We start from the raw sequence: 26,179 nt of genomic DNA, 5'->3' as shown, positions 1-26,179 counted from the left end.
TCGGGTCGTATCGTTTTATATAAATGTATAAGAAATAAGTAAAAATTCAACTTTGTGTATATAGTCGCAGGCTTCTACTACATAAAAAGACAAGTCTTGACTTGATAGAGCGCCACACAGCGTTTGTAGCTGAGAATTAATTTTGTAATTTCTTTGCTGCGAAAATCCTAGTGATATAATTATTTAATCGAGTTTTATTTCTTTTCCCACATTTAAATGCTTTTCTTGCGACACTACGATTAAAATTTCGTATATAATACTATTAAACTTCATATTCGCAGTATTCCAGTTTCGGGTTTTATTTTTAATCATATTTAATATCTTATTAATTAAAGGTATTGTAATTACAGCTTTAACAAGCTATTAATATCATATAGCGAGAATACTTTAAAGCTTATTTTATTTAATTTTTAAAAATTTTGATTTACTAAAATTATTTAATTAATATAAAAGTTATCACGTTTCATCATTTGGAAGGTATTTTTAGTTAGTAAAACTGACTTATATTTGTAAAACTATTTTATTGCAACTCACCATATACCGTTATGTGTATCTGTTTTATTAGATTCGGTTCTACATTATTAGAGGCTTCACATTGATAAACACCTCCATCTTTTTCTGTTATATTTGTTATAATAATAGTCCCATTTGTAGTCATAATAGGTGTTAGATCTTTAGATGATTCTGTAGAATAAAAATGCATAATAATCGATTAAATTCGAAATTAATAGTAATAGAAACTAATTTGCTTTATTGCTTACTTTTAATTTTCTTCCATGTTATTCGGGGTAATGGAGATCCTTTAGCATTACATTTTAGTGTTAAAGTTTCTCCAATTATTACATTTTCGTCTTTTGGTTCTTCATTCCAAGTGGGAGCAGCTAAAACATTAAATGTGTTTTATTTTATTTATTTTTTTTTTTTTTTGTTTACTGTATAAATATAACTTTACTGTATTTATATGAAGTTGAAAGACATTAGAATGATTAACAGGTAAATAATTCCATTTTCTAAGTAGTCTAATAACAAACTAACTGAAAATAGCTTTTTAAAATCTAAATTAGTAGGAAAAGTAAGATAAAATACGAATAAAATCTCTATTACAAAATTATCTTAATTAAAAACATTATTATTATAAAATATTCTTATAATTTTAAATTATCCTTAATTTGTTTTATAAATTGCAAATTACATATAATAAGATAAACGTATTTATAACAGTACCTTCTACGAGAAGTTCTGCAACGTAACTGCTTGAACCAACTTTACTATTAACTATGCACGTGTAATTTCCTTCACTGTTAACTTGAACAGGATCTATAATGACTAAAGAATAATCTGGTCCATATTTTATTCTGATATCTGCTGTAGTATCTGTTATTTCAACTCCATTCTTTAACCAAGAAAATGTTAAATGATCACTGTTGGAAACGACCAAACATGTTGTTAAAGCTTTTTCTCCTTCTTTAACTCTACCATTGAAACTAAATGGTTTTATTTTTGGTAAATCTGGAAGAAATTCGAATTATATTAATAAAAAAGTTATATATAAAAGCTAAACTTTGCCAAATTTAAGTTGTAATTTTAAAGTTGTTATTGAAGCAATAGTAACTAAAATGAAAAATATAATAATAAATTTACACTTACCTTGTGCTTCTAAAGGTATCCATGAAACGACTAATAGGAGCAAATAAAGCAGCATATAAGATAAATTGTGAAGCATTTTTTTCAACAGCAGTATTATGTTTTGATGAGTACAATGGATAAAATCATCTCTTTATGGACCAAATGTGATCTCTTTAAAGTTCCACATGGGGAGAGTTTTTGATCTAAACAGCTCTCATCTATAAAGATGGCGAGCGACTATTCTCATCGAAACTTTCATTTTGTTTACTCAGCGCCACGCTCGGTTAAAAGCGAAAGCTTTCTATTTCATAAATGAGTTTTTGGTAATTTTGTTTTAAACGATTTTATAAATAACTATCCATTGAAAATATAACATATGAAGGGAGCAACCTTGAAGGGAAGTTCTTGAAGCAAATAATTCTGGAAAATCAAATTTTCATAAAATATTTATTTACTATAAAAATTATATACAAAAACTGTAATTACTTGGTACGTATAGAAGTAGTTTTCGTTTTACTGTTATGTTTTATGCGTACGGTAAATATGAAAAGAAATGTACGATGGATATATTTAATTGTCATCTCGTGGAATTTGAAATAAGTTTTATAATGTTTTGAATCATAAATAATTATGTATTTCATGATTTTCTTGCTTTTTGCATTCTTTTCAAAAATTAGCAGTTATTCAGATAGTCCAGATCATTAGAAACCAAAAGTTGTGGGCTGTGTAATTCCACGATTATCATTTTGTTGATTTTATGTGGCATGTTTATTTACTTTTTAGATAATATAATTTTTTTGTAAATGAGCATTTAGTAAAAGATGATACCTTTTTGCGAAATTACCGGGCTTACGTTTAAATAAAGATATAAAACAAGTTTTTTCAAAATCGTGTTTTACTGCATAGATTCCTTATTTGTCTTACACTATTTTGAGATATTAATTGGAAACATTGAGAAATCTCACCTTGGACCTTAATTATGACCTGCTTTTTAATCGATGGATTAATACCATTATTGGCTTCACACTCGTAGGTACCAGAATCTGCTTTCTTAATTGCATTAAAATGTAATGTCCCATTCTCAGAAATATGTATGCTTGCAGTTTTCTTGTTGTCAGCTAAAATGAAACGTTAGATCTAGTTATAGCTTTTAAAATTCCAGAATCATAAAACACCTGGCACGAAATCCACCAACCACTGATCTTTCTCCAAGTGACATTTGGTACAGGTGAACCGATTGCTGAGCATTTGATTATTACGGAATTTTCCAAAATGACAGTTGTATCTTGAGGTTCTTCTATCCATTGAGGTGGTGCTGAAACATGCTTTCATATTATATCTAACCGTAAGAAATTTTCAAATACAATATATAATTGATAAATTCAAATTAACCTTACTTACCTTCCACTAGTAGTTCAGTTGTAAAACTATCTACTCCTACAGAATTTTTTGCTATACAAGTGTAATTTCCTTCCGTATTCATTCTCACAGGATCTATTATAATTGTCGAATAATCATGTTCGTGTTTTATTCGAACAGTTGATGAATTACTGATGTCTTTGCCATTAAAAAGCCATTTAAATTCTAAAGAATTTCCTGCAGAAATGCACGTTAATGCTGCCTTTTCGTTTACTGGAATCCTTCCTTGGACGCCGAAAGGCCTTATCCGAGGAGAATCCAATCCTTTATTTAAAACGTTTAAGCTTATAAAATGCAATAAACCAATATGAATATATTTTTATGAATTTCTCACATTTAGTAAACTAACCTGTACACCTGCCGACTTCTAAGAAAGATATTAAGAGAACCAGTACTAATACGGGAAACATTTTTTAAAAACACTCAAAACTCTGTCTTCTTCATAACTGAATCACTCGTTATTTCTTAATGGCATAATTTATATCAAGAGAGTTTTTGCAGCGAACTTATCTGTAATGTGTAAGATAAAATATGGCGATTGCTTTGTGTAGAAAATCGCTCCCAAGCGCCACACAATGTCAATTTTCAGAAACACTGTTTGCTTAAAACTTTGTTTTAACGATACATGAACAACGAAAATAAATAATATGATATTTTCGATGCATTAATATTTTCACAAACCTGTTTTCAAAACCAAAAGTTTATTAAGCTTACCCTTGACAATGATTGTGACAGTTTTCTGAAGATTCGGATCTACTTTATTATCCACAGTACATAAATATTCTCCAGCATCATCAGCTTTTATTTTTGTCAAAATTAAAGTCTGATTTTCAGATAAATATTTCTTTTCTTTTTTTGAACTGTCTGTAATATATTTTTACTAATATTTTAAAATATTTTATTAAATAATCTAGTATAAATATTTAAATTCGGACCTGTAAACTTTTCCCATGTAATTCGTGGCTTTGGAGAACCAGATGCATTGCATATCAATGATATAGAAGAATCAAGGATAGCAGAAGTATCACTTGGTTCTTCAATCCATTTAGGAGAATCTAGAAATTTATCGCATATTTTGATCAATATATTATTCTCATTTAAATAATTTCATATTTATAAATAATTATTTAAAAGATATTCGTATAAAAATTATAAACGAGAAACTATTGGTTACCAAATTCTTACCTTCGACTTGAAGTTCAGTTGTGTAGCTATCTTTACCTAAATCGTTGCTTACAATGCATGTATAATTTCCTTTGCTTGTTATTAATACAGGATCAATTAAAATAAAAGAATAGTGTTTTTCATTTTTTACCTTTACTTCTTTCATAGATTCAATATCATGGCCATCTTTCAACCATATAAACTGTAAGGATCCTGTAGTAGTTGTAACTAAACAAGTCGCTATTGTTTTATCACCTACTGTTACTTTCCCTTGAAATGAAAATGGCTTAATTTTGGGTATTTCTGGAAAATATTGAATAATTCTCTTTGAAAATTACGTTAATTTTTGCTGACATAATATGAAACGATATGAAAAATCACTTACCTTCTGCCATTATCACTGAAAAACTAACAGCAACAAATAAATAACGAAAGATGTTCATTTTTACACACATTACCGCTGCTTACATGATCAGAAATTATAAAATTTACACTCGTAATATTTTATCGCACATAACAATTCGAAAAACAGTAAGTAAATTAGAAAATTTTCAATTAATGGCGAACACTGTATTTAACTCGTGAAGAATGACTAGATTTACTGCACTCAAAGCGCCACACATCGTCTAGAAACTGCAGCTCAAATTTCTCACGAATTTAAGAAATGTCTTCGAATTAAATCTACAGATAATGTATGCATGTAATAATGTACTTATATTTATTATGTATAAGTCTAATTATGTTAATCATGATTAGTTTTTTAACACACACAAAATGATTTATCAATTATGCTTATTCTTCAACGTTTATTACACTTTTATGTCTGGTTTATTTCAAAATAAACCTTACCATGAATCTCGACAATAATTTTTTTCGATATTTTTCCATTTATTCCATTTTCTGCCTCGCATTCATAAAGTCCTGCATCATCATCTGTAACTTTTTCTTTCCACAATGTTCCGTTATTAGTTAAATTTTTTAATCTAGAGCCTTTTTAATAGAATTATATTATTAGAAAGTTTAAAAACCGCAGTTTTTTTCTAGAATAGCAAAAATCTAGAACAGAAAATTAAAATATTTTACCCTCCATTTTTTTCCACACTATTTGTGGAATTGGAGAACCACTAGCTTCACATTTAATTTTTAGAGGATTTCCTAAAATAACTGAAGCATCTTTCGGTTCTTCAACCCATACAGGAGGAGCTATAAATTTATATAAATTTTGTAATATAGTTGTGGAGTATTCTTATGTAAATGGTAAACTTTTGTCTCACCTTCGACTTGTAAATGTGTTGTGTAACTAGAACCACCTTCTTTGCTAGTTGCTATACACGTGTAATTTCCTTCGTTAACAATATCAACTGGGTCTATAATAAGCAAAGTATAGTCTGTTCCGTCTCTGATTCTAATGTTTTTTACATCAGAAACACTAATTCCATTGTGTAGCCAGGAAAATGTTACTGTACTAGTACTAGAAACCGTACACGTTACCGATGCTTTGTCTCCGATGGGAATTCGACGAAGAAAGCTAAAAGGTTGTATTTTTGGAATATCTAGAAATGAAAACATCTCTAGCTATAGAAAATACGTTTTTTTATGCAAATAGCGAAATATTGATAACAACTCACCCTGTCCAACCACCACACAGGCGAATACTATGAACGTACATAAACAATAAGCTTCTGACATAATAGATAATTTCATGTTCAGATTATATTGGTCGGTGCACAGATAACCAAATTAATTTCCATTCGCTAAAACTATCATTTACACACTTCACTCCTCACTATGCATTTGCCTATTGTCAACATGGAGACTGATAGTAGTAGTGAAAGCACCTCATAGCGGATATTTATTGAAACAACATTCGCAAAATATTGCATAATAAACTTGCTTGTAATTATCGTAATCATATTAATAACGTCTTTTACTAAACAGAAAGTAAAATCTACCGTATATATGTATAAACTATATCAATTATCTTACCATGGACTGATAGTTGAATGATTTTAGAAATTTTTGGCTCTACTTCATTATTCGCCAAACATTCATATAATCCTGCATCTGTATCCATAATATGATCAATATTAAGTGTACCATTAGATGATTGTAAATTTTTAGATTTTGATTTTTCGATTTTCCTCCAGGTAATTTTTGGTTTTGGCGAACCACTAGCTTGGCAATTGACTGAAACATAACTTCCTAAAATTGCTGTTTCATCTGTAGGTTCCTCTATCCATTGCGGCGAAGCTATTTCATATATATAAGAATGATTGACATATTTAGAAGTACAAATATATTTTAAAAAATTAAATATGATAAAGTATATTTTAATGAATTATCATAGTAATATGAATGATATGAATAATAAATATGTAATATCATTTACCTTCTACAAGTAACTCAGCTGTAAAACTATCTTTACCAAAATCATTGCTAACAACACAGGTATAATTTCCTTGACTGTGAACTTCTATAGGATCAATTATTATAACAGAATACTCTTTATCATTTTTTATTCGAATTTCAGAAGACTGTGTCAATTCTTTACCGTTTTTTAGCCACGTAAACGATAAAGATTTTGGCGATAAACTTGTGCAAGTTGCTATAGCCTTATGGCCAACAGGATATCGTCTTTGGAAGTTAAATGGCTCAACTTTTGGTACATCTGTTAAAAACAAAATAATAATTCCATTCCGTTATATTATAAAAATAATTATTATACGACGATTAATGCTAAAGATATGCAAACTTTCTACTCACCATTGCTACTTGCAACTAGAACAAAAAGTGTTGTGAGAGTCGTCCATCTTATCAAATACTTCAACTCCATAGTTACTACTTATTTCTTAATAATCCAAAGGCAGAATATAATATGTAGAACGTAGCAATATTAAAGTATGCATTGAAAACTTAAAATCAGGCTAATGTTCTTATTTAAAAGGAGTTAAGTAATGTTACCATTAAAGTTAAGTGTTTAGCTTATGTTAGGTACAGTCATCAGTGTGCATATCGTGCGCCATACAACGGTGTTTTCTCGAATCATAACCAAAACACAATACACTTATGATTTTAAATGATTTATAATACACGAGTATTTATTCATTTCATAATAGTGTATATAAAAGTATGAGTTTAAAGAAAAAATATATACTTTATTATACGAATATAGGGCACTTCACAAAATTTGTTATTATTTATAAGAAATTATTGTCTACAATTAAATAATTGTTAACTTAAATATAAAATATATAATACTGTATTTCCTACCCTTAACAGTTAGCTCGATTGTCTTTTTTATAGCCTGTCCAATACTATTGCTGGCTTCACATTCATATAAACCAGATAACTCGGCAGAAGCATTTTTGAATATTAATGTACCATTGTCTACAGAAATTGGCGTCAATTTTCCGTTTAAAATATTTTTTGGAGTTTTTCCTAGTGTATTTGTATTTCAGCCAATTAATTTCAAATGAAAATTTTAACTCTATCCATTATACGAAACTTTGTATCACCTTCGAGTTTTTTCCAGGTTACCAAGGGTTTTGGCGATCCTGTAGCTTGGCAATGAATACTAACAGTCTCCCCTGCTATCATAATTGCATCTTTCGGTTCTTCAGCCCATTGAGGAGGGGCTATATAATAAAATGCAAAGACATGATATAAATATATAGATACGTTAATGTATTTAAGATATTCAAATCAAACCTTCGACAAGAAGCTGAGCGGTATAGCTGTCACTCCCAAAATTATTTGTTACCACACACGTGTAATTTCCCTGATTATCTGTAACAGCATGTTCAATGACCATGATTGAGTAATCTTTTTCTTGTTTTATTCTTATGTTTGTATTTTCTATCATTGTTTCACCATCTTTCAACCATTTAAATGTTAATGGTCCATTGGATGACACAACTAAACAAGTAGCAATAGTTTTTTCACCAATGGGAACACGTCGTTGAAAGTTAAATGGTTCAATTTTTGGAGGATCTGTTGTTTAAAGAAATTTTCTGTCTATAGATTATTCAAAGCGATTACTTCAGTTTAAAATTGTATAAATTCTGCGAACTTACCTTCACCCACAGCTCTCTTGAATGACAACAACATTAGAAAGATGAAACCGGAATTTGCAATTGCTTCTGTGCAGATCATTATCCCTAATAATTTGTTCTAAATTCTTAATGCATTCATCTGACAAAAGTATGTTTAAAACACATCTAAAACATTCCAAGATCTGAGAACATAAAACCTTAAATAATCGTGAAGCACAATGGCGATTTCTGAACAAACTAAAAAACGACTCGAAGCGCCACTCATCGCACAAAATAGTAAGCTAATTGTTAGAAAATACGACGATATCCAACACAATGTATTTTTCTTAAATAATTTTTTGTAGAAAAGTAACGTAATTGCATAAACTCAAAGTTATATTGTATACCACTTTAGGCATCATAAGTTATAAAACACAACAATATATTTATGCATTTTAATCAGATATTCCAAATCTAAAGCTTCATCGAGAAATATTTATGAGACTCACATACATAAACATAACACTTTTAACTGTATTATGTACTACATAAGGTTTATATTTTTGTATATTGCCATAGTTCATTGTAATGTAAATTTTTCTTACCATATATTTTAACACTGATATTTTTTTTGATTGAAGGCATAATTCCATTGTCGGCTTCGCACTGGTATATTCCTTGGTCTTTTTCATTTGTCTCTTTGATCAGAACAGAGCCATTTTTGTTTGAAGATAAAAGCTTGCTATTGGTATTATCTTAAAATTATAAATGTTTAAAAATTCGTATATTATATAAGACATTAATATAATTTATCATTTAAACATACCTTCAAATCGTCTCCAGATAATTTTAGGTTCGGGTGAACCAGAAGCTCTGCAATGTAAGTGCATTGGTTCACCTAACATATTGGTTATATCAAAAGGTTCCTCTAACCATGATGGAGAAGCTGAAACATCATTTATGGTATATGCATGATTAAATACTTTTTAAAATGTTTTCTGTTAAATCTTATGTCAAAGAAATGAAACAAATCAAACCTTCAACTTCAAGTTGCGCTGTAAAAGAATTTATATGCGTTCCACTTCTCACCACACAAGTGTAATTACCTCTACTATCTAGTTTCACTGAATCAATTTTTATAACAGAATAATCTAAATCGTGTTTTATTTTTATTTCATCCGACTTATTAATCGTTTCACCATTTTTTAGCCAAGTAAATGAGACATGTTTAGTTTTTGATGTTACTGCACATAAAGCAGTTGTTGTTTCACCTATTGGAACTCTTCGAAAATTAAAAGGCTCAATTTTAAGAGGATCTACAAATAAATAAAAATTATGTCGAAATCATTATATATATATAAATTTTTATTACATTTTACAAGTTCTAAAAATAGAATTTACATTAAAAAATTTATCTTACCTTCAGACAATGTTGCTATAACGAGGACTAAAGATGCTTGTATTATTACACAAGAGCACTTGAATATCGATAATAAAAGCATATTCATAATCCGTTATGAGAATTATTTTCACTATTAAACACACTTTTCAATAGAAACAGACATTTCAGCACATTTTCATCTTTTATCTAGCATGTAAGCACACATGAAAACACAGGCTTTGTTATAATGGCGACTTTGAAGTGGAGTTAAAATCAAGAAAACAGCGCCACCCAATGTTCGAAATCATAAATATAGCATAAATACTAGCTAAATCATAAAACTTATAGTCCTAATCTTTAAATTACTACGATAGCCAGTGTTGTTTCAGTATTAACTACACCATAGTTCAACAATATAAAATTACAGCAAATATACTATATGTTATTGAAAATTTAAAAAATTACTTTAAATTAAGTAATAAATTTACCACGGATAGTGATGTTAACGAGTTTTCTGATATTCGGTTCAATTCCATTCTGCGCTTCACATTCGTAAATTCCTTCGTGATCTTGCGATACTTTTTCAATTTTTAATATGCTTTCAGAGTAACTGTTATTGTGAAGTACAGTATGACCACCCATTTCTACACATCACATTATATAAAAATAAGCAACGTTGAATACATAATTTATTATGAATATTAAAAAATATAATCTTACTTTTAAGTTTTTTCCATAATATTTGAGGTTTAGGAGAGCCATTAGCTTTACAACGTAATTCTAATTCGTTACCTAAAATTGCGATTTGGTCTTGTGGTTCTTCTCTCCATGTGGGTGCATCTGGGAAATTTCATGCATAAATTATATACTTGATATTTAACGCATTGTATTAATTTATTAGCTTTAATTGAACACGAAAGAAATATTTCTGTAGATTACAGAAATGTCTTACCTTCAACGAAAAGTTCTGTAGTGTAGGCATCACTTCCGAAATTGCCATTCACCTTACAAGTATAGTTTCCTTGACTCTGTATTTTAACCGGATCGACAATAATAACGGAATAATCTTTTTCATGTTTTATGCGTATTTCAGAATTATCAGGTACAGCTTTTCCATCTTTTGTCCATGTAAAGGATAAAGATTCGTCAGAAAATAAAACTAGACACGTAACTAAAGCTTTTTGTCCAACTCGAATATGATGAGGGAAGTTGAAAGGTTGAATTTTCGGAGATTCTGTCGTATAAAATCATCTTTTACGATGCGAAGTTTAAAATTCAAAATTTTAATTTGAAACTCACGTAAAGAACCTACCATTGCTTTGAACTTTGCAGCAAAACAGAGTAAAGATATTTATAAATATCCATAGTTCATATTCCATAATTGTTAAAATTAACTTAGTAGGAAACAAAACACATCGCTGAACTGCTAATACATTACTCCTGATAAAATGGCGTTCTCAGCATTCTAACAAAGCCCCGTCAGTCGAAAGCGCCTCTCAACGCTCAAAAATTGAAACAAATTTGCAAAAAAATTATACCACTGCAGTATGATACCAATTGCAATTTTAAGATATTTGTTCGTTTTAAAATTAAATTATGACTAGGTCTTTCTATATAATTTAATTTTTCAAAAAAAAATTGGAATTTACTATATGCAAATATAATTTTAAATGGAAACTATTGTATATTAGTATTTTTATCTTTTAGTTTTTTTCTCCGGAAGAATTTTATGTTCCTGTATCGCATGCGTTAGGAGTTGTGACACTATTGGTTTATTTTTCTTTCTTAGATTTAATATTGATTAATTTATGAGTAAATTAAATCTTTGATGTTCCGAATATATCATTATTACATTAGTTTAAATATATGATATTACATATACCGATTAACAAAGTTAATATAAGCTCACGAAAATGGTGGGTTAATCGAAATAGCACTAATCGAATAATATAATCAATATAAGTTAATGTAATTAAGCCCGAGACTTTTAAAATGTTTACTAACTTTTTAAGATATATTTTTAAAATTATCTATATCAAAGCATAAGAACATATGCAATAGGCTTATCTATAAAGTCATTAAAGAGCTTAGAACAATATGTTTATATTGTATTTAAACAAACTTGAAAAATTAGGCTTATTCGCGCATACTAATATTTAGAAAGGATAGTTTGGATTATCATTTTTCCTCCTTTATATCTTTTTCAGAGTATATCTTTCGTAGCCGCTTATTGCTTTCTTAATATTTTGACAAATTTGAACGCTATTATTCAATCTCAGGATCAGAAAGTCAGAATCTAAACACTATTTAAGATTTTGACTCGGATATTAATTTAGATAATAATTTTGAAATTGCAATTGGTACCATACTGCAGTAGTAAAAAAAATGAAATTATAGAGCTCTGAGCTTAATTTTTACTTAATTTAATGCATTATAAATATTAATTTATTTTTGCAGTAAAATACTGCGGCAATTTTTATTCAAAAATATTAAATTATCAAAAAATGATAATTTCATGAAATACGGCCGAAATTCGTCAAACCGGTTTGGCCGTGGCAATCAATTTATCTTCGGTCAGTTTAGAGAAATTAGCGGTAAATTTGGCTATATAGCATTCCTGTTTGTTAGACGTTCATTGTTATTGGAACTCTTTACCGAATGTGCTGGTAGCTTGAAAATATGAATTTATCATCAAAAATAACACTGCCGCTATTTCAAACATGTTATGAATTTATAAACAGTGTTAATTCAAGAAACGCGTTAATGGAGGAATTACATTTCTACAGGTTGGTCCATAAGTGGCGCACTATAGGGTTATTCTCATAGGTCTTGTAAGTGTTCAAATTTACCCGATCAGCTTTTATGCCGGCCTGTATTCAGGCTTGATAGGATGATATGACACGCAGGATAGGCCTATTATGACATTGTTTGTTATCGCATTCTTTAATTCGGCAAGAGTATGTGGCCGAGTATACATGTACGAGTTCCAAACATGAACACCAGCTGTACTCATTCCTCCATTAGTTGCCCGTCATTCAATCTGAAAAGAAAAGAAAAAAAAAAAACTTAAATATAATTCAAAGTTAAACCCAATGGCACCCGACTTATGGACCATTCTGTGTACAACTACATATTTAGATTTGACGAATATAGAATTCATTCCTTTTGCAGGATTAGAATAATGTTATCTTCAGTAATGAAACTTTGGAAAGTTTTACTATTAAATCAGTATATCAAAATGTTTGTTTCTACTATTCTTGTTATAAATATATTTATTTAGACATTTATTTGAATAAATTAGATCCTAGATCTAAAGGTTACTTTTATTTATTTGAGAAACTAGATACTAATTCATCAAATAAAGGCAATCGTTATTTGTAAATGTAATCATTTCTGTTAGATTTTTAAGATTTTCAAAAATTGATTTGATATTTTACTTCAAACCAACAAGCTATGATTTGTATAACAGGCTTTAGTTCCGTCCATATGATAAGGTCTGACTCATAGAGATCGAAGAGCTTAGATGACATATGGGAAATGACCTTTCGACTAGACTACCTATGAAAAGTGGCGACAGTCCTTACGGCAGGATAGGAGACCCCCATTAACTATATACGAACTTCTTACGCAAATTGGAAGTAACGTTGTTTTAATTTAAAACTTCTCCCTGGAAGGTGTTAGATAGATGACCGGCACGACTCTATTGTTAAAGGAAAAGTATGAAGTATTGAAAATATATTTTTAAATTAAATAAATTTAAAATATGATTAAAAATTGCAGTCCGGCATTGTAACGACGTCACAATAAATAATTGTTCGTTATATTTTAATTTATTTTTGTAAAAATGTATTAAATTATAATACTTCTTTAATGTTTTGTTTTGTGTTGTATTATCATTGTTAAATTACAGAAAGTGTTATTCATATAAAATTATGATAACTCGCAAACTTCTGTTCTATATACATGAAAACATTCGCCTTAGTACTTTTTTTTCTTCAATTTTAATGTGGTCAATACGATATAATATTTATCAAATCGGTTATTGTTGAAAATTCAAATTGTTCGTATATTGTTAATATAATTAACCGAAATAATAAATGCTTCTTCTATTCTGGTTCAATTTTGATAGGATAAGGCGATCTGGGCGATCTTCCAAGAGGGGAGGACTTTCTATAGAGAATTGTCTCTATTTAGGTGTTACAAACGCGAAGAAAACCCGAAAATTCCACGTAAACAGGCGCGAATTCGCGACCAGCTACCAGTTTTTTATCTACTGGGTTACTGGTGGGCTATTTCTATTCTGTTCAATAGATATACATTCATTTATGAAAAAAAAACAAAAACAAAAATTATGCACCAAGAAGGACGCTTTAAAATCGAATAAAACTTTTGTTAATGGAAACGTAATGAAGTAATGGTAATAAGTGATTACAGTATTATAGCAAAGGGACAACTTCCTGTCTAACAATGGAAACTTTAGTAGCATTGTTGGATTAGACCCACAGATTTAAATTACTTCATAGGCTGAAATAAACTTACATCCATAAAAACAAAAATTAATCCCACGGTACTTGAATACACCCATGTGGGTGTTTATTCGAATCATATTTTTCAAACTACAGATTATTATGAACACCCCATTCAATATTGTAATTGTGTAATGTGTCACATTTCTTGTCTGTGTTTACTTTTTAAAAATTTTTTTTTGTTTCATTTAACGATCCGTGGGGTCGCTCACACCAACACATACAAAAACTGATTTTGAAAAAATTCAAATAGTCTCACAGGCTTGAATAAATCTATACCCCAAACGGATTTTAAAAAGTAGATTTACAATCGGTCTATTCGAATGCATACAGTAAGTCGTAAAATTTCTCTTTCCTGGATACATGTGGCGATATAATCGGGGGGTATACATGCACAGTATACTATCCTGCGATAGATTTGCCCACAGATGTTGCAACTGCCGTTCTAGGAACTCTAATCTGCAATGTGAGGAAGTTGTCGGACGACATTTCATGACATCACGTCGTAAATTGAAGTCGAACATCAACTAGTTTACAATTCCGTTCGATGACAGGGACAGTGACTTTATAAAGTTGCCTGTTTTAGGCCAAATAACTTCCGCATTTATTTAGCCAATAGGAAAGCACGATACAAACCGAAGGAGTTGCAAGTGGAGTTGTTTAGTAATATGGTGGAGTAACTAATAACGGCGGTTCAGCTCGAACTAGCGATTAATTTTTTGGACGAACATAAAAGTATATCTGGAAAATTTGATATCTCATTTACAGCAAAAGATTGGTCAAATTATGGGAGCATTTCAATATTTTACTGAACGTCGATGACATTGGTCTTCTAAAACCGCAGATAAATAGAGAAAAGTAAAGATAGACCATATTTTTTGTTTTAAATAATAACTAAATAATGTAATCGGCAGTTTTAATATAACAAATTAGTTAATTATAGGGAAATTAGTACGATTTTTTTATATTAGGCCTATAGTCTATTAAATTTAGTTACAGCATTTACCTGTGTGTGTGTGTGTGTGGTAGATCAGTAAAAATATAGCTTATTGGAACATTATATTTGCTAGTTAAAATTAAACTGATTAATCTCTAACATTAATATACATCATAGAATTTTAAATATTGAAATATTTAATAGAGAACTCAGAAAAACTATGTGAATAATGAAAAAAACTGTTGTAGTGTGCGAATAAATCTTTGGTAAGCACACTTAAAAATTAAATTAAAAAGTTATATTAAAAGTGTGTTCGTATCAAATGAAAATATAACATGTCAGTCAATAGTCTACAAACAAATAATTTAATTTATGAAACTTTTTTCATAGACAGAATGATTTCAAAGGTAATGTGTAACAAAAAGCATTGATGAGAAAGAAATCATCTAGAAAGACCGGTGGTTAGGTTAGCGAGTGGCCATGAGAGTTGTAGTGATAAGGCGAGAAGAGTCGAATGTAACGGATTATCACATGACACTCGGAAAGTCACTTCTCGCACTGTAGACTTAACTACATTGAGAAGTGTTCTAGCGAGATGATGACACACCTGTCCCATCAGACATCACGAGTCGTATTTGGCAAGTATCTCACACAGCAGACTAGAGCTCCAGATCATTCGTAGATTACCAGCAATTGTTTTAATTAATTAAAGAGCCAATTTCAGCTCCAGAGCCTAATCCTGGTCTAGATCATGCAGTCATTGTCATCAGTATCATCTTATTTAACTCATCAAATCTAGAATTCTCGATCGGGCAGTGAAGCATACGACCTTTACGATTTTTTTTCTTTCCACAGCTTCTTCAAAGACACATTTTTATGTCTTTTTTTTATTTCTTCTGCGTGGTTCTGTCAATTCTTTTGTGGTATTCTATCAAATGATTCTATTGATGCGGAAGTGTTAGCGAAGCCTCTTCTATGTAGCTTACAAAATTGCGTTCGATTTCAGCATTTGACGGGCCGATTTTGATAAAACTTTACCATTTCCAGTAATTGCGATGAAGAATATAAAAATGTAACGACGGTCCTTTTAAATGTAAAAAATAAAAGTCATGATTTCGTTTTTAATATACAGTAGGGTTAAAGCGACAATGTCCGCGCTCTCTGAAGCGACTAAGCGTGCCTCAATTCTGTCGCGATACGACAAAGTCGCGCGATATCCTAATAATAAATGTTAGATGATTGTGGAGTGTAAAAATTGATCGGATTGGATTAGAAATCTGCTGCCTACAGAGCCTGAAATATGCGCCGCCTCTATATAATATCTAAGAATTAGTATGAATTAAAAATTAAATTAAATTCCGTTAAGCTTATACAATAATTTATTATTATGTAATTTTGCTTTTGTATACGCAGATTTATATCTGAATATGCAAAAGCAAAATACGTAATGATGATTTTTCTAATTGATAATAATATATTTAGATGATTATGCTTCTAAAAATGTTCAACGCTAGAACAACAAATATACAGTAGAGAGTAAACGTAAACGTGCCTTTAATAATCACACTATAATAATGTTACAGATAATGCTAGACTAAATATCCACCGGTTTTGCAGTGACCACCAAAGTCACTGAGAAGATTGTATGTACTCTGCCTAATAATTTTTATGCACTAGGCACAATAACACAACATTGCGTTAAAATTGCAAAATTTAATTATTACTACTTGCATTTAATTTATTTTGTATGTATTGGATTTGCAACAAATCAAATTATATTAATTATATAATAATTTCATTTTTAATGAGTAAAGGTTCAGAAAAAATTTCCATTCTATATAAATTTTCTTCTTGGAGCCCGGGCCTTGCTCACTTGGATCATAATCCGCTTCTGGGATAAATGTCCATCTTTTGTTTCGTAAATCTAATTAATCGCTTACTTTAACATTTATGTATGTGTATGAAATCTAATCGTATGAACAAATCTATCAACAGAAGCAACTGAACCCATATCACTTGTAGTGTACATTTTCCCTAATCAAATTTCTTCATGAGTTATGTTTTTTTTTTTTTCTGGTTTTTCGCATTAATGAATAAAATCTAGTTTTTGCGGATGAATTGCAAACTATCCGTAAAATCTAAATTTTATTCTCAGATTCTAATGCTTTTACGTGTGAATGTGGTCTTGGGTAGAACATTTTAGAAATATATACAAGGTGAATACCAGAATTACGTACTGTTTAGCCATAACTTCTCAGCCAGTCAGTTCTGAAGAAAACTTTTGATGTCACTTTTCGACATAATCCCTGTCTTTAGATATACTTGGCATATCTTTAACCACTTGTCAAAGCACTGTGAGAACTCGTTTTCTGCAGTCCTTCGGAACCACTGGAAAACTGAACTACCAAGAGCATATCATGACGAATAAAGGAGGATGCACACATGCGGCGCGGCAGGGAAAAGCGGCAGAATGACATCACTTTTTCTCGCCGCAGAAGTCGATTTTGTGCTGCTTTTCTCGTGCCGCAAAAGATAACCGAGATAACAAACATCAGAATAAAGAGGAAAGGATAATAAATTTAACCCTAATTCTACACAAATAATTATATATTATTTAATTCAAAGAACAAAACAACCGAATCTTACTCGAAATAGTATTCTTTATGGAGAGATCTTAATCGTGAAATATGCGTATTTTGTACACCAGTTCTTTATTGATCCAAGAAAATATCTGTAATCCAAAATCTTCGTTCGAATCTTGGACAAAATCTCCTATCTAAATAAAGTAAGCCATACAAAACAAAATTTGTAAACACGTGGACAGCGGCAGTGTCGGTATCGTTCGCCATCTTGAATACTAAACGCATGCGCCGAAATGTAAGCGGATTGCCGCTTGTATGGTTGTGCCGCCGCGCGGTGAAGATGCGTTTGCGACACCCGCTTTTCCTTGCCGCGCCGCATGTGTACATCCTCCTTAATGCGTAGCATCGAGTGAATCCTTCAGTTTGCATAAAGCCAAACGTCGCTCGGGGCCAGATCTAGTGAGTACAGAGGGTGCGGCAAGATTTCGATGGCCTTTTCTATCAGAAAATTTCGGACGACTTGAGCTCTGTGCGGCGGAGCATTATCCCAGTGCGTAGCAAAATTTTTGCCGGCAAAATTGAGACGCCGTTCACGAATCGCAGGCAACAAATGTTTGTCTAGCATGTTTTTTACACACACTGGTAATCGTGTCACAGTTTTCAGAAGTTGTAACGGCAGGGCGACTAGAGTGTGGTTCATCATTGGTTGAGTTTCTTCCACCTGAATATTCTCGAACTCACTCGAACCCATATGCCTTTAAAGCCCAACGTTCCGATTGATCGGAAATTGAGATGCGGTGACTGATATATTCGACACCTCATCCATTCGAAAATCCACGGAGCTGCAGTAGCCTCTACCAGCTCTAGCAACTGCTATGCATCACAGAATTCCTTATAGAACCGCTGAGATTTCACCAGATAAATAACATTAATTTATTGCCGAACTCCAAGTGTTTGTAGCAGTTGATTGTGATCTCTCAAAGTAGCAAACCAATATGAAATTGATAGACATAAGCCGACAAATTACTTAATAATTTTATCCACATATGATCATATGTATTTACATATATGCATCAGTAGATTTAAATAAGTTAGAAGAGCTAATTTATTGTATTTCTCATTTTCATCAGCAATATATTACGGCTGCAAAAGATTCTCCTTCCTAGAGCTATTTGATTTGAATAATCACGATGTTTCATGGATATTTCAGTCGATATCATTATCACATTTTCCATTATGCATCATAAATGTGTTGATGTTTTCGTGAAAAAAAATCATCCCAGACGGACTAATAAAAATTGGCTTGAAGAAAATTTTGAAACACAAGTGTAAGGTCCCTTTAGTATGATTTCACAATGACTGTTAACAGTTGTTTCATTTAAATCCACATTTTTAAAACTAGCATTTACCAGTATAAGAAAAAATAGTTGAAAATACTCATTTATAAACTGGAAAGCTATCTCGTGGATCTCGAAATTGAAAAACTGTGGTGTAGGCAAGTTTCTTATCGACATCTCGTGAGAAACTAGATCACAGTTTTTCAAATTTATTCTCTTTAATTTATATGTCTTGATAAAATGACGTTACATCATATGGCTCCTTCTATTTGGGCTGCAATTTTGAAAAAATTGTAGACCTATAATTCCCCACTGACATCCACCCGTTCGTGTGTCAGTCAGTCTTTCCTTAATCTGGAGAACGGAATTAGATAAATGAAATCCGAGACCAGATATGGAAACCTTAGGGGCAGAAGGTCTCGATTAACTATATCCGAACTTTCGATGCAAACTGGAAGTAACGTTATTTCAAATTAAAACTTCCCCTGGAAGATGTTAGATAGATGACCTATTGGTAAAGGAAAAGTATGATGTACAGGGGCAAACTATGTACTATTAATTTCAGGTGGAGAGTTTATATTTTAAATTAAATAAATTAAAAATATGATTAAAAATTGTAGCGCGGAATTGTTACATTGTCACAATAAATAATTGCCCGTTCATTTTCATTTTTCACTGCCGAACAGTATTTGAAAACTTTATTTTCAGTAAATAAAATTACTGATACTTTCTTTAACACTTTTCATGTTATAATTTAATTAAGAGGACAATTCTTAAATTCAGTTAGAGTTGTCAATAGAGTTACTATAGTTATGATAGAAATGATTTTTAGACGTTTTTCAGAAGATAGTAGTTCAAGTGAAATTATGCATAGTGAGTCGAAAATGTAAAATGTATCGTCTGTAACCGAACTCTTCATACTAAGCATAATAAACAAAATAATAATAAAGTATAAAAACAAAAATAAACTTAAATTCGGTACAAACATAGCAAACAAAAAAGTAAACTTGTAAATAGATTTTTCTGTCACCATCGACCTTTTATGTGCAGCAAGCTGTCAGCTTTTCTCTAGTTTAATGAATAAGAAAATGAATAAATAAGCAGTGAGTACGAGGGTTTATTATAATCAACTTTAATTATAATGCAATTATAACATACAAGTTATGTTTAGAAAAAAAAAAAGAATATATACTAACATATAGATATATTGTTTATATACCGAGTTTTTCATAAGTCACGCGTTATAGGAGATTATGCAGAGAAGCATGAGGTGATTGTAGGCAAAGCATCATTTTGGATCTACAATACTGTCAAATGAAAATTAATTGCACAAAATTCATGTGTGGTTGAATCACTTTCAACTACTGCCCAGATGCATAATTCGACTAATGACTTCAGGGAACGAAATGTTCGGAATTGCTTTTCTTCTTATTATAATCCCTGTTCATCATATAATTTCAATTTGTTGATCCGATTCCAGAAATCGAAATTTATTGATATAAGTTATTATGTGCAATTATTGTACTATGTGAGCCCGGTCATGACATACCAGTACCCTTTAAGTCACCAAGGGACTCGATGAGAGTTAATCTTTCTTGCAATTTGAATCATTAGTATTTCCTGTCATATCCTTCAATTGTTTTTAGTCGCCAGTCTGTCGGTTCTGGTTTCTTGATTTTTATTCAGAGAAGTATTTATTTATAAAATTTTCGAAATTTTAAAAGTGAATGCTAGATGTAGGCCCTACTTTTACAATATAAATTTATTTATGTGAACAGTGGCTCCTAAATTTATATCGCGTGAAATATTTTATAATTTACTTAATTTAATTTTATATTTATAATTTTAAAGTTTTAAATCTCACAAATTAAATACGTAATAAATTACATTATGTGATTTTTATTAAAAATAAATTATGAAAATAATTGTGACAAATACGTTTATTGGAAACTGCAAATACATTCGTTTCAAAATAAATTTTTCAGTTAAATATAAGCAGTAAAATTGAATATAAATATTCACATAAAAATGATTATGTAGCTGGCCGTAATATAAATATTTTTGTATATTTACAAAATTCATTAAAATTTAAAAAAACACAATAAAAATTTAAAGTACAAACAATGATATATAAACCTGCATATGATTGTTTAAATTTCATAACATGTTCTTAAGAATTATGTGGTTGTTTTGAAACAATTTTGATTCCCTAATTAGTTAAATTATGTTTCTGTTTTAAATGTAGGATAAACCTACTTATAGCTTTAAAAGTATACAATGTAAAAATTCGTAAAAATTAAAATATTAAAATTATAAAATATTACTCAAATAGTTATATTTGTTATTTCTATCATTAAAATGCATTTAGATTCTATTCCTCTTTTTATCAACGAATTCAATCATTATAGTTCAGTAACAATTCAGTAAATCGATTTTATACAACAATATTAAATAAATCGATATGTTTAATGAGGAAGTCCAATTTATGTTTTAAGTATTGTATTAAATTTTTAGTTTGATTATAATAAAACGAAGAAACGCTAATTCTCAATAGCATATTAAAAAAGATCCAAATAACATGATTATTTTGTATATATTTCCAATAAGAATATTGTTCTAATTTTTAGAAGTTCCATTTGATTTCAAATTGAAAAACATGGTAGATATTTCTTTTCTATTTCAGTTTAAAAATCGATGTACATGCATAACAACATTAATTACTCACCCGCATGAATTATGCAATTCAAGCGATAGCATTAAACATGACATTTTCCACCAAAAACTCCTATATTTATCAGAATGCATATCATAAAATATGAAAAATGAGTATCCAAAATCTTTTTGTTTTCATGATAACAGCGACAACACCAGACACTATTTTTTCTATTGTCTCTTTTAGCTCGATTATGCTAAACATCAAATCTTATTGAGGACTATCATATAAATGAAGATCAACTTTCTTCTTTAGAGAACTAGGTCTAGGAGGTGGTATTGGTCGTTCGATGTGATTCTGAATTAAAATAATACTTGTATTAAAACTTAGATAAATTATTTTTTAATAAAGTGTAAAAATGAAATATGCTAAAAGTTATCATTTAGTATTAATGCTATACGAACTTACTTGCTGTACAAATGTTTTCATTTCATGATCCATACCACTTTTGGCAAAATCTCCATCTGGATCATCTCTCATGGGAATAGTGGCATAAGGTGCTGGATAAAGTGAAGACATGGAACATTCGTTATTTACAAGGGGACGATTTTTTTCTACATCAACGTATCTTTGTATCGTACCTCCATAGTTAGATTGTTTATCTTCCATTAAGCCTAAAAGTGAGATTTTATTTACAGAAAAATTATAAATTTTGCAATTAAAATGAAAAACAATTCCATTATTTGACGAATCTCGATTACCTCGTTTTCTTCTTTCGTTTTTGAGCTTTCTAACGCAGACACACGCTACTATAATTGCTACAAATATGGAAGTTAGACAAGCCGCTATTGGAATGAGTACTGATATCTGGAAATATGGAGGATTCCACACATTCTTATCGATGACAGAAGATAATTTATAGCCTTCTGTTAATTAATATTAAATTTTTCTGTTAATTTATTTATATTTAATCTATTTATTAACTATTTTTAAAACAATGAAATTTATTTATATACCAACAAAATCCGTTCTAACTCTGAGAGTATCACTAGGATCACTTTTTCCTGCTTGATTTGCAGCAGTTAAATATAATTCATAAAACGTTCCACTATCTAAATTGCTCAGTGTATATTGTTTCTCATTAGCAGGTATTAAAGTTGTCTCTTTCCAAGAATTAAATCCTCTTCTATAATGCAGTATGAATCCTATAAATAATCAGAGTTTCTTCATTTCTCATATCCATAATTAATTTTTATATTGAATAGTTTAATTTTATAATTTTAAATAAATATAAATTTAACAAACTTTACCTGTTAATGGTGTTTTAGAATGTTTTGCTAGCCAATTAACACTGATAGAACTCACAGTGACTGACATTAGAGAGAGAAAGGGAGAATGTGGAACATCTGTAGTAATTAAATAAAGTTTAGTATAGTTTCATTATAATTATAGTGCATTGCATATTATAAAAAATTCTAATGCAAAAAACTGACCTGCATCAGTTGTTCTTTCTATCATTTCATGACATGGTGGTCCACTACCTGCAGAATTATAAGCTTGTACGACAATACAGTATTCAGTGCCTTTCATGAGTTTGGTAAGAAGATATTCTTGAGTTCTTTCTCCTCCATACTCAACAAATTTAAAGTTATATGACTGTGCTATAGGTGCTGCTCTAATTTTATAACCAATATAATATCCCTTTAACTGACCATTCCAACTGTCCAAAGGTGGAGGCTTTAAAAATTATTTATAAGAGAAACAATTTATAATTTGCAACGTATTTGACATTAATTAATTCTTCCAATTCATTATACATACTTTCCAAGTTACTTTAATGGTAGTAGGACCCTTTTGTTCGATACTAACATCGACGGGGGGAAGGCTAGGTTCTGAAATGTTTAAAGAAAATTGTCTTACTTATTTAGTAAATTTGATAGTTAAATGATACAAATATTTTAAAGTATAACTTACCTTCTTCTCCAGTATGAAAACGTACTGGTTTTGATGCTTCACCTCTTCCGACAGAATTTTCAGCTACTACATTTACAACATAAGAAGTGCCTGGATGTAATTTATCTATCATAGTAGAGGTTTGCAAACTTGATATAGGATGTTCATGAAGACGATGAGGTGCACCTGCAACGGATTTATATCTTATTAACCAATTTTTGCTTTAAAAATTGGTATATAAAGCTAAATTATGCAGAGAAAGTGTGATTTGTTGAATAACAGTCCTAGTTACGTAGGTGAAAATTAATTTCAACACACAATTCTAACTTAAAAGAGAGACTTTTCCCTCCTAAATTGATTTGGTTTTGAAAATTTTTTTGATATGTGAACTACTTTTTATCATTTGAATTAAAATTGGAATATTATTTTTGCTTCAATTAGAATTAACTTGTATCTCTACTGATTCATTAATATTTTATTCACCTTTTTCTCTCCAATACTGCACTATATACTTTGTAATAGGGCTATTTCCTGTATAAGGCACGGACCAGACAACTGTGGCACTTCGACTCCACCTTTCAGCAATTTTAACATTTTGAGGGCGTCCAGGAACCTCTAAAAATATATTTATTAAATAAAAATTTCAAATAACAATTTAAAAAAAAGTCAAATAACTAACCTAATATAGACAATTTGACTTTTCTCTCATCAGATCCATATGTGTTTTCGGCAATACATATATATATAGAGCCATCATCTCGTTTTGTTTCTCGAATAACTAATTCAGATTGAAGACCCTCCGATGTAAGAGTCTCGAACACTTCATATCTAAATAGACAACACGATTGATTAAAATGGATGCAAAGAATGTATATATTATTATTTTATCAAAGTATATTATTAAAAGAAAAATTTTTAAATTAAATTCGGATGACGCGTCTGATGTCGTGAATGTGTCCCACTCATCCAGAACCCCTAGAATGGGATATCGATTTGCTGACGCTCGGTGAAGATTTTAACGATTGTATGGATGAGGAAAGTGGAGTTAAGAACGCAATTAGCATTCATCGAAGAAAGAAACTGTGTTACTCGTTACTACTGATAACAATTTTGAATCTTATAATTATTAGTAATCTCGAAAATTAGTGTTAAAATATAATGTATATAAGTTTGTTTTATAATTTAAACATTTAATAATTAACACTTACCTAGCGTTTCTGCTTTTCGATAATTGTAAAGGACCTTTTTTCCACGTTATTGATAACGGTTGATCTCCGATAGCATCGCACCTCAGTCTGGCGCTATCTCCTTTCTTACTGGTTACTGTGCTATATTTCTCTTCAAATCTTGCTGGAACTAATATTAAAAAAATACGATATATATATCTAAATCATAATTTAATTTGTACTTATTGTTTACGATATGTGACGTTGTTAGGATATCTCGTGCTGAATTAAATAACCACACACACACACCATTTATTATTCTTTCATTTATTATCTTACCAAATACGTCTATTTTTATAATTTTTTTAAGTGTATTGCCGAATTTATTATCAGCTTGACACATATATGTTCCACTGTCTTCCTTTTTCACATTTGTAATAATGATTGTGCCATTTTTAAGCACGGTCCACCTATCACTTTCTGCAGCTAAAATTGGTGTATTTTCTGAACTATCGTCTATAAAAACAACAAGATATATTAAAATTTAGGCATATAACTTTAAAAAAAGTATATATAAACGGTTTTAATTTCGTACTTACCTAACTTTAACCATTTTACTTGAGGAGATGGAAATCCAAATACCTTACAATCCAGATAATGATTAGAACCAAAAATGATCGACTGATCCATTGGTTCTGTGATCCATCTAGGAGGAACTATTGAGAGAATATTTTTATTTTAACATAGAAATTAACTTATGCACATGCATAATAATAACAATAACAACACCTAAAAATAATTTTTGTTCTTACCTTTAATATCAAAGAAAGCAGTGTGACTGTCTGAGCCAATTTTATTTTTTACTTTACAAGTATAATTTCCTTTATGTCTAACATCAACATGATCAATTATCAATGCAGAATATAAATCATGATTATTAATTTTGATGTCTCCATCGCTTGTTAAAACAACATTATTTTTTAACCAACTAAAAGTTATTGGTTTAATTCCATCTGTAACTGTGCAAAATATACTGATAGATTTACCAGCAATTATATTATCAGGAAAACTAAAGGGTTGAATAACGGGAATATCTAAAAACATAAACAATTAATATTAATGAATGATCTTTTTTTATCATTTACAATGAATTATTTAAAAATTTATTTAAAGATAATACTTACCAGAACAAATAACTGGATATAATACACTGATTTTCACGATGATAAAGATTATAACGAAAAGTTTAAATAATATACTCATTATAAAGTATTTCAACTATTAATAACACTGCAAGAAAAACTTGAGTTATGCTTTGTATATTGTAAACGAGCGGTGAGAAAGCGCCACATCTAGTCGAAAACAAAAATCACACTTTTTCGAAATTTATGTTATAAAAATAGA

At 30.0% G+C, this 26,179-nt stretch overlaps 7 protein-coding genes across 7 annotated transcripts in view; all 7 read right to left on the bottom strand.

Moving 5' to 3' along the window:
• The window catches only part of LOC136985467 (hemicentin-1-like), a 130,687-nt gene that overhangs the window by 7,892 nt on the left and 96,616 nt on the right, over positions 1-26,179 (bottom strand). Inside the window, exons 79-99 of the mRNA XM_067282756.1 lie at positions 24,818-24,965; positions 24,289-24,437; positions 24,093-24,224; positions 23,631-23,795; positions 23,478-23,548; positions 23,150-23,393; positions 22,967-23,062; positions 22,673-22,861; positions 22,418-22,582; positions 22,125-22,330; positions 21,938-22,013; positions 10,574-10,855; positions 10,342-10,461; positions 10,110-10,265; positions 9,278-9,556; positions 9,067-9,186; positions 8,846-8,995; positions 8,283-8,366; positions 7,918-8,208; positions 7,725-7,844; positions 7,480-7,647 (exon numbers count right to left, since the gene is read on the bottom strand). Coding sequence (XP_067138857.1) covers positions 7,480-7,647; positions 7,725-7,844; positions 7,918-8,208; positions 8,283-8,366; positions 8,846-8,995; positions 9,067-9,186; positions 9,278-9,556; positions 10,110-10,265; positions 10,342-10,461; positions 10,574-10,855; positions 21,938-22,013; positions 22,125-22,330; positions 22,418-22,582; positions 22,673-22,861; positions 22,967-23,062; positions 23,150-23,393; positions 23,478-23,548; positions 23,631-23,795; positions 24,093-24,224; positions 24,289-24,437; positions 24,818-24,965 — 3,411 coding nt within the window. The remainder of the gene's footprint in view (positions 1-7,479; positions 7,648-7,724; positions 7,845-7,917; positions 8,209-8,282; positions 8,367-8,845; positions 8,996-9,066; positions 9,187-9,277; positions 9,557-10,109; positions 10,266-10,341; positions 10,462-10,573; positions 10,856-21,937; positions 22,014-22,124; positions 22,331-22,417; positions 22,583-22,672; positions 22,862-22,966; positions 23,063-23,149; positions 23,394-23,477; positions 23,549-23,630; positions 23,796-24,092; positions 24,225-24,288; positions 24,438-24,817; positions 24,966-26,179) is intronic.
• Positions 16-2,156, bottom strand: LOC136985442 (limbic system-associated membrane protein-like). Its single transcript, XM_067282730.1, has 5 exons — positions 1,648-2,156; positions 1,225-1,509; positions 762-881; positions 535-684; positions 16-167 (listed from the first exon to the last, which is right to left on the bottom strand). The coding sequence occupies exons 1-5, from the start codon at positions 1,721-1,723 to the stop codon at positions 16-18; spliced, it is 783 nt and encodes a 260-aa protein (XP_067138831.1). The 5' UTR covers positions 1,724-2,156.
• On the bottom strand, positions 1,909-3,746 carry LOC136985445 (cell adhesion molecule Dscam1-like). Its single transcript, XM_067282733.1, has 5 exons — positions 3,395-3,746; positions 3,028-3,309; positions 2,822-2,941; positions 2,592-2,744; positions 1,909-2,046 (listed from the first exon to the last, which is right to left on the bottom strand). Exons 1-5 carry the CDS (start codon positions 3,453-3,455, stop codon positions 1,961-1,963), a joined length of 702 nt encoding a protein of 233 aa, XP_067138834.1. The 5' UTR covers positions 3,456-3,746; the 3' UTR covers positions 1,909-1,960.
• LOC136985456 (cell adhesion molecule Dscam2-like) lies at positions 3,817-5,047 on the bottom strand. The gene is made up of 3 exons (XM_067282744.1): positions 4,595-5,047; positions 4,231-4,512; positions 3,817-4,100 (listed from the first exon to the last, which is right to left on the bottom strand). Exons 1-3 carry the CDS (start codon positions 4,662-4,664, stop codon positions 3,934-3,936), a joined length of 519 nt encoding a protein of 172 aa, XP_067138845.1. The 5' UTR covers positions 4,665-5,047; the 3' UTR covers positions 3,817-3,933.
• LOC136985458 (palladin-like) lies at positions 5,065-6,188 on the bottom strand. The gene is made up of 3 exons (XM_067282746.1): positions 5,838-6,188; positions 5,484-5,762; positions 5,065-5,412 (listed from the first exon to the last, which is right to left on the bottom strand). Exons 1-3 carry the CDS (start codon positions 5,911-5,913, stop codon positions 5,279-5,281), a joined length of 489 nt encoding a protein of 162 aa, XP_067138847.1. The 5' UTR covers positions 5,914-6,188; the 3' UTR covers positions 5,065-5,278.
• On the bottom strand, positions 6,511-7,447 carry LOC136985461 (neurotrimin-like). Its single transcript, XM_067282750.1, has 2 exons — positions 6,973-7,447; positions 6,511-6,877 (listed from the first exon to the last, which is right to left on the bottom strand). The coding sequence occupies exons 1-2, from the start codon at positions 7,040-7,042 to the stop codon at positions 6,591-6,593; spliced, it is 357 nt and encodes a 118-aa protein (XP_067138851.1). The 5' UTR covers positions 7,043-7,447; the 3' UTR covers positions 6,511-6,590.
• LOC136985441 (cell adhesion molecule DSCAM-like) lies at positions 24,966-26,076 on the bottom strand. The gene is made up of 4 exons (XM_067282729.1): positions 25,960-26,076; positions 25,588-25,869; positions 25,375-25,491; positions 24,966-25,291 (listed from the first exon to the last, which is right to left on the bottom strand). The coding sequence occupies exons 1-4, from the start codon at positions 26,036-26,038 to the stop codon at positions 24,972-24,974; spliced, it is 798 nt and encodes a 265-aa protein (XP_067138830.1). The 5' UTR covers positions 26,039-26,076; the 3' UTR covers positions 24,966-24,971.

Source organism: Centruroides vittatus, unplaced genomic scaffold, assembly GCF_030686945.1.
Source record: "Centruroides vittatus isolate TY-2023 unplaced genomic scaffold, ASM3068694v2 contig_970, whole genome shotgun sequence".
In the NCBI taxonomy this organism is placed as follows: domain Eukaryota; kingdom Metazoa; phylum Arthropoda; class Arachnida; order Scorpiones; family Buthidae; genus Centruroides; species Centruroides vittatus.
The sequence above is the reverse complement of the archived record's forward strand: the minus strand, read 5'-3'. Positions and strand labels throughout refer to the sequence as shown.

Coding starts and splice junctions, on each gene's coding strand:
- LOC136985456 (XM_067282744.1), bottom strand. CDS start 4,664: ATGTGTGTAAAAATGAACATCTTTCGTTATTTATTTGTTGCTGTTAGT. Junction 4,513..4,594: donor TTCAGTGATAATGGCAGAAG/GTAAGTGATTTT, acceptor AATATTTTCCAG/AAATACCCAAAATTAAGCCA. Junction 4,101..4,230: donor AACTGAACTTCAAGTCGAAG/GTAAGAATTTGG, acceptor ATAAATTTCTAG/ATTCTCCTAAATGGATTGAA.
- LOC136985445 (XM_067282733.1), bottom strand. CDS start 3,455: ATGTTTCCCGTATTAGTACTGGTTCTCTTAATATCTTTCTTAGAAGTC. Junction 3,310..3,394: donor AGAAGTCGGCAGGTGTACAG/GTTAGTTTACTA, acceptor TTTTAAATAAAG/GATTGGATTCTCCTCGGATA. Junction 2,745..2,821: donor CACTTGGAGAAAGATCAGTG/GTTGGTGGATTT, acceptor GTTTCATTTTAG/CTGACAACAAGAAAACTGCA.
- LOC136985461 (XM_067282750.1), bottom strand. CDS start 7,042: ATGGAGTTGAAGTATTTGATAAGATGGACGACTCTCACAACACTTTTT. Junction 6,878..6,972: donor TCTAGTTGCAAGTAGCAATG/GTGAGTAGAAAG, acceptor TGTTTTTAACAG/ATGTACCAAAAGTTGAGCCA.
- LOC136985458 (XM_067282746.1), bottom strand. CDS start 5,913: ATGAAATTATCTATTATGTCAGAAGCTTATTGTTTATGTACGTTCATA. Junction 5,763..5,837: donor CTGTGTGGTGGTTGGACAGG/GTGAGTTGTTAT, acceptor TTTCATTTCTAG/ATATTCCAAAAATACAACCT. Junction 5,413..5,483: donor AACACATTTACAAGTCGAAG/GTGAGACAAAAG, acceptor ATAAATTTATAG/CTCCTCCTGTATGGGTTGAA.
- LOC136985441 (XM_067282729.1), bottom strand. CDS start 26,038: ATGAGTATATTATTTAAACTTTTCGTTATAATCTTTATCATCGTGAAA. Junction 25,492..25,587: donor TGCTTTCTTTGATATTAAAG/GTAAGAACAAAA, acceptor TTCTCTCAATAG/TTCCTCCTAGATGGATCACA. Junction 25,292..25,374: donor AGTAAAATGGTTAAAGTTAG/GTAAGTACGAAA, acceptor TTGTTTTTATAG/ACGATAGTTCAGAAAATACA.
- LOC136985442 (XM_067282730.1), bottom strand. CDS start 1,723: ATGCTTCACAATTTATCTTATATGCTGCTTTATTTGCTCCTATTAGTC. Junction 1,510..1,647: donor GATACCTTTAGAAGCACAAG/GTAAGTGTAAAT, acceptor AATTTCTTCCAG/ATTTACCAAAAATAAAACCA. Junction 685..761: donor AACATGGAAGAAAATTAAAA/GTAAGCAATAAA, acceptor TTTATTCTACAG/AATCATCTAAAGATCTAACA.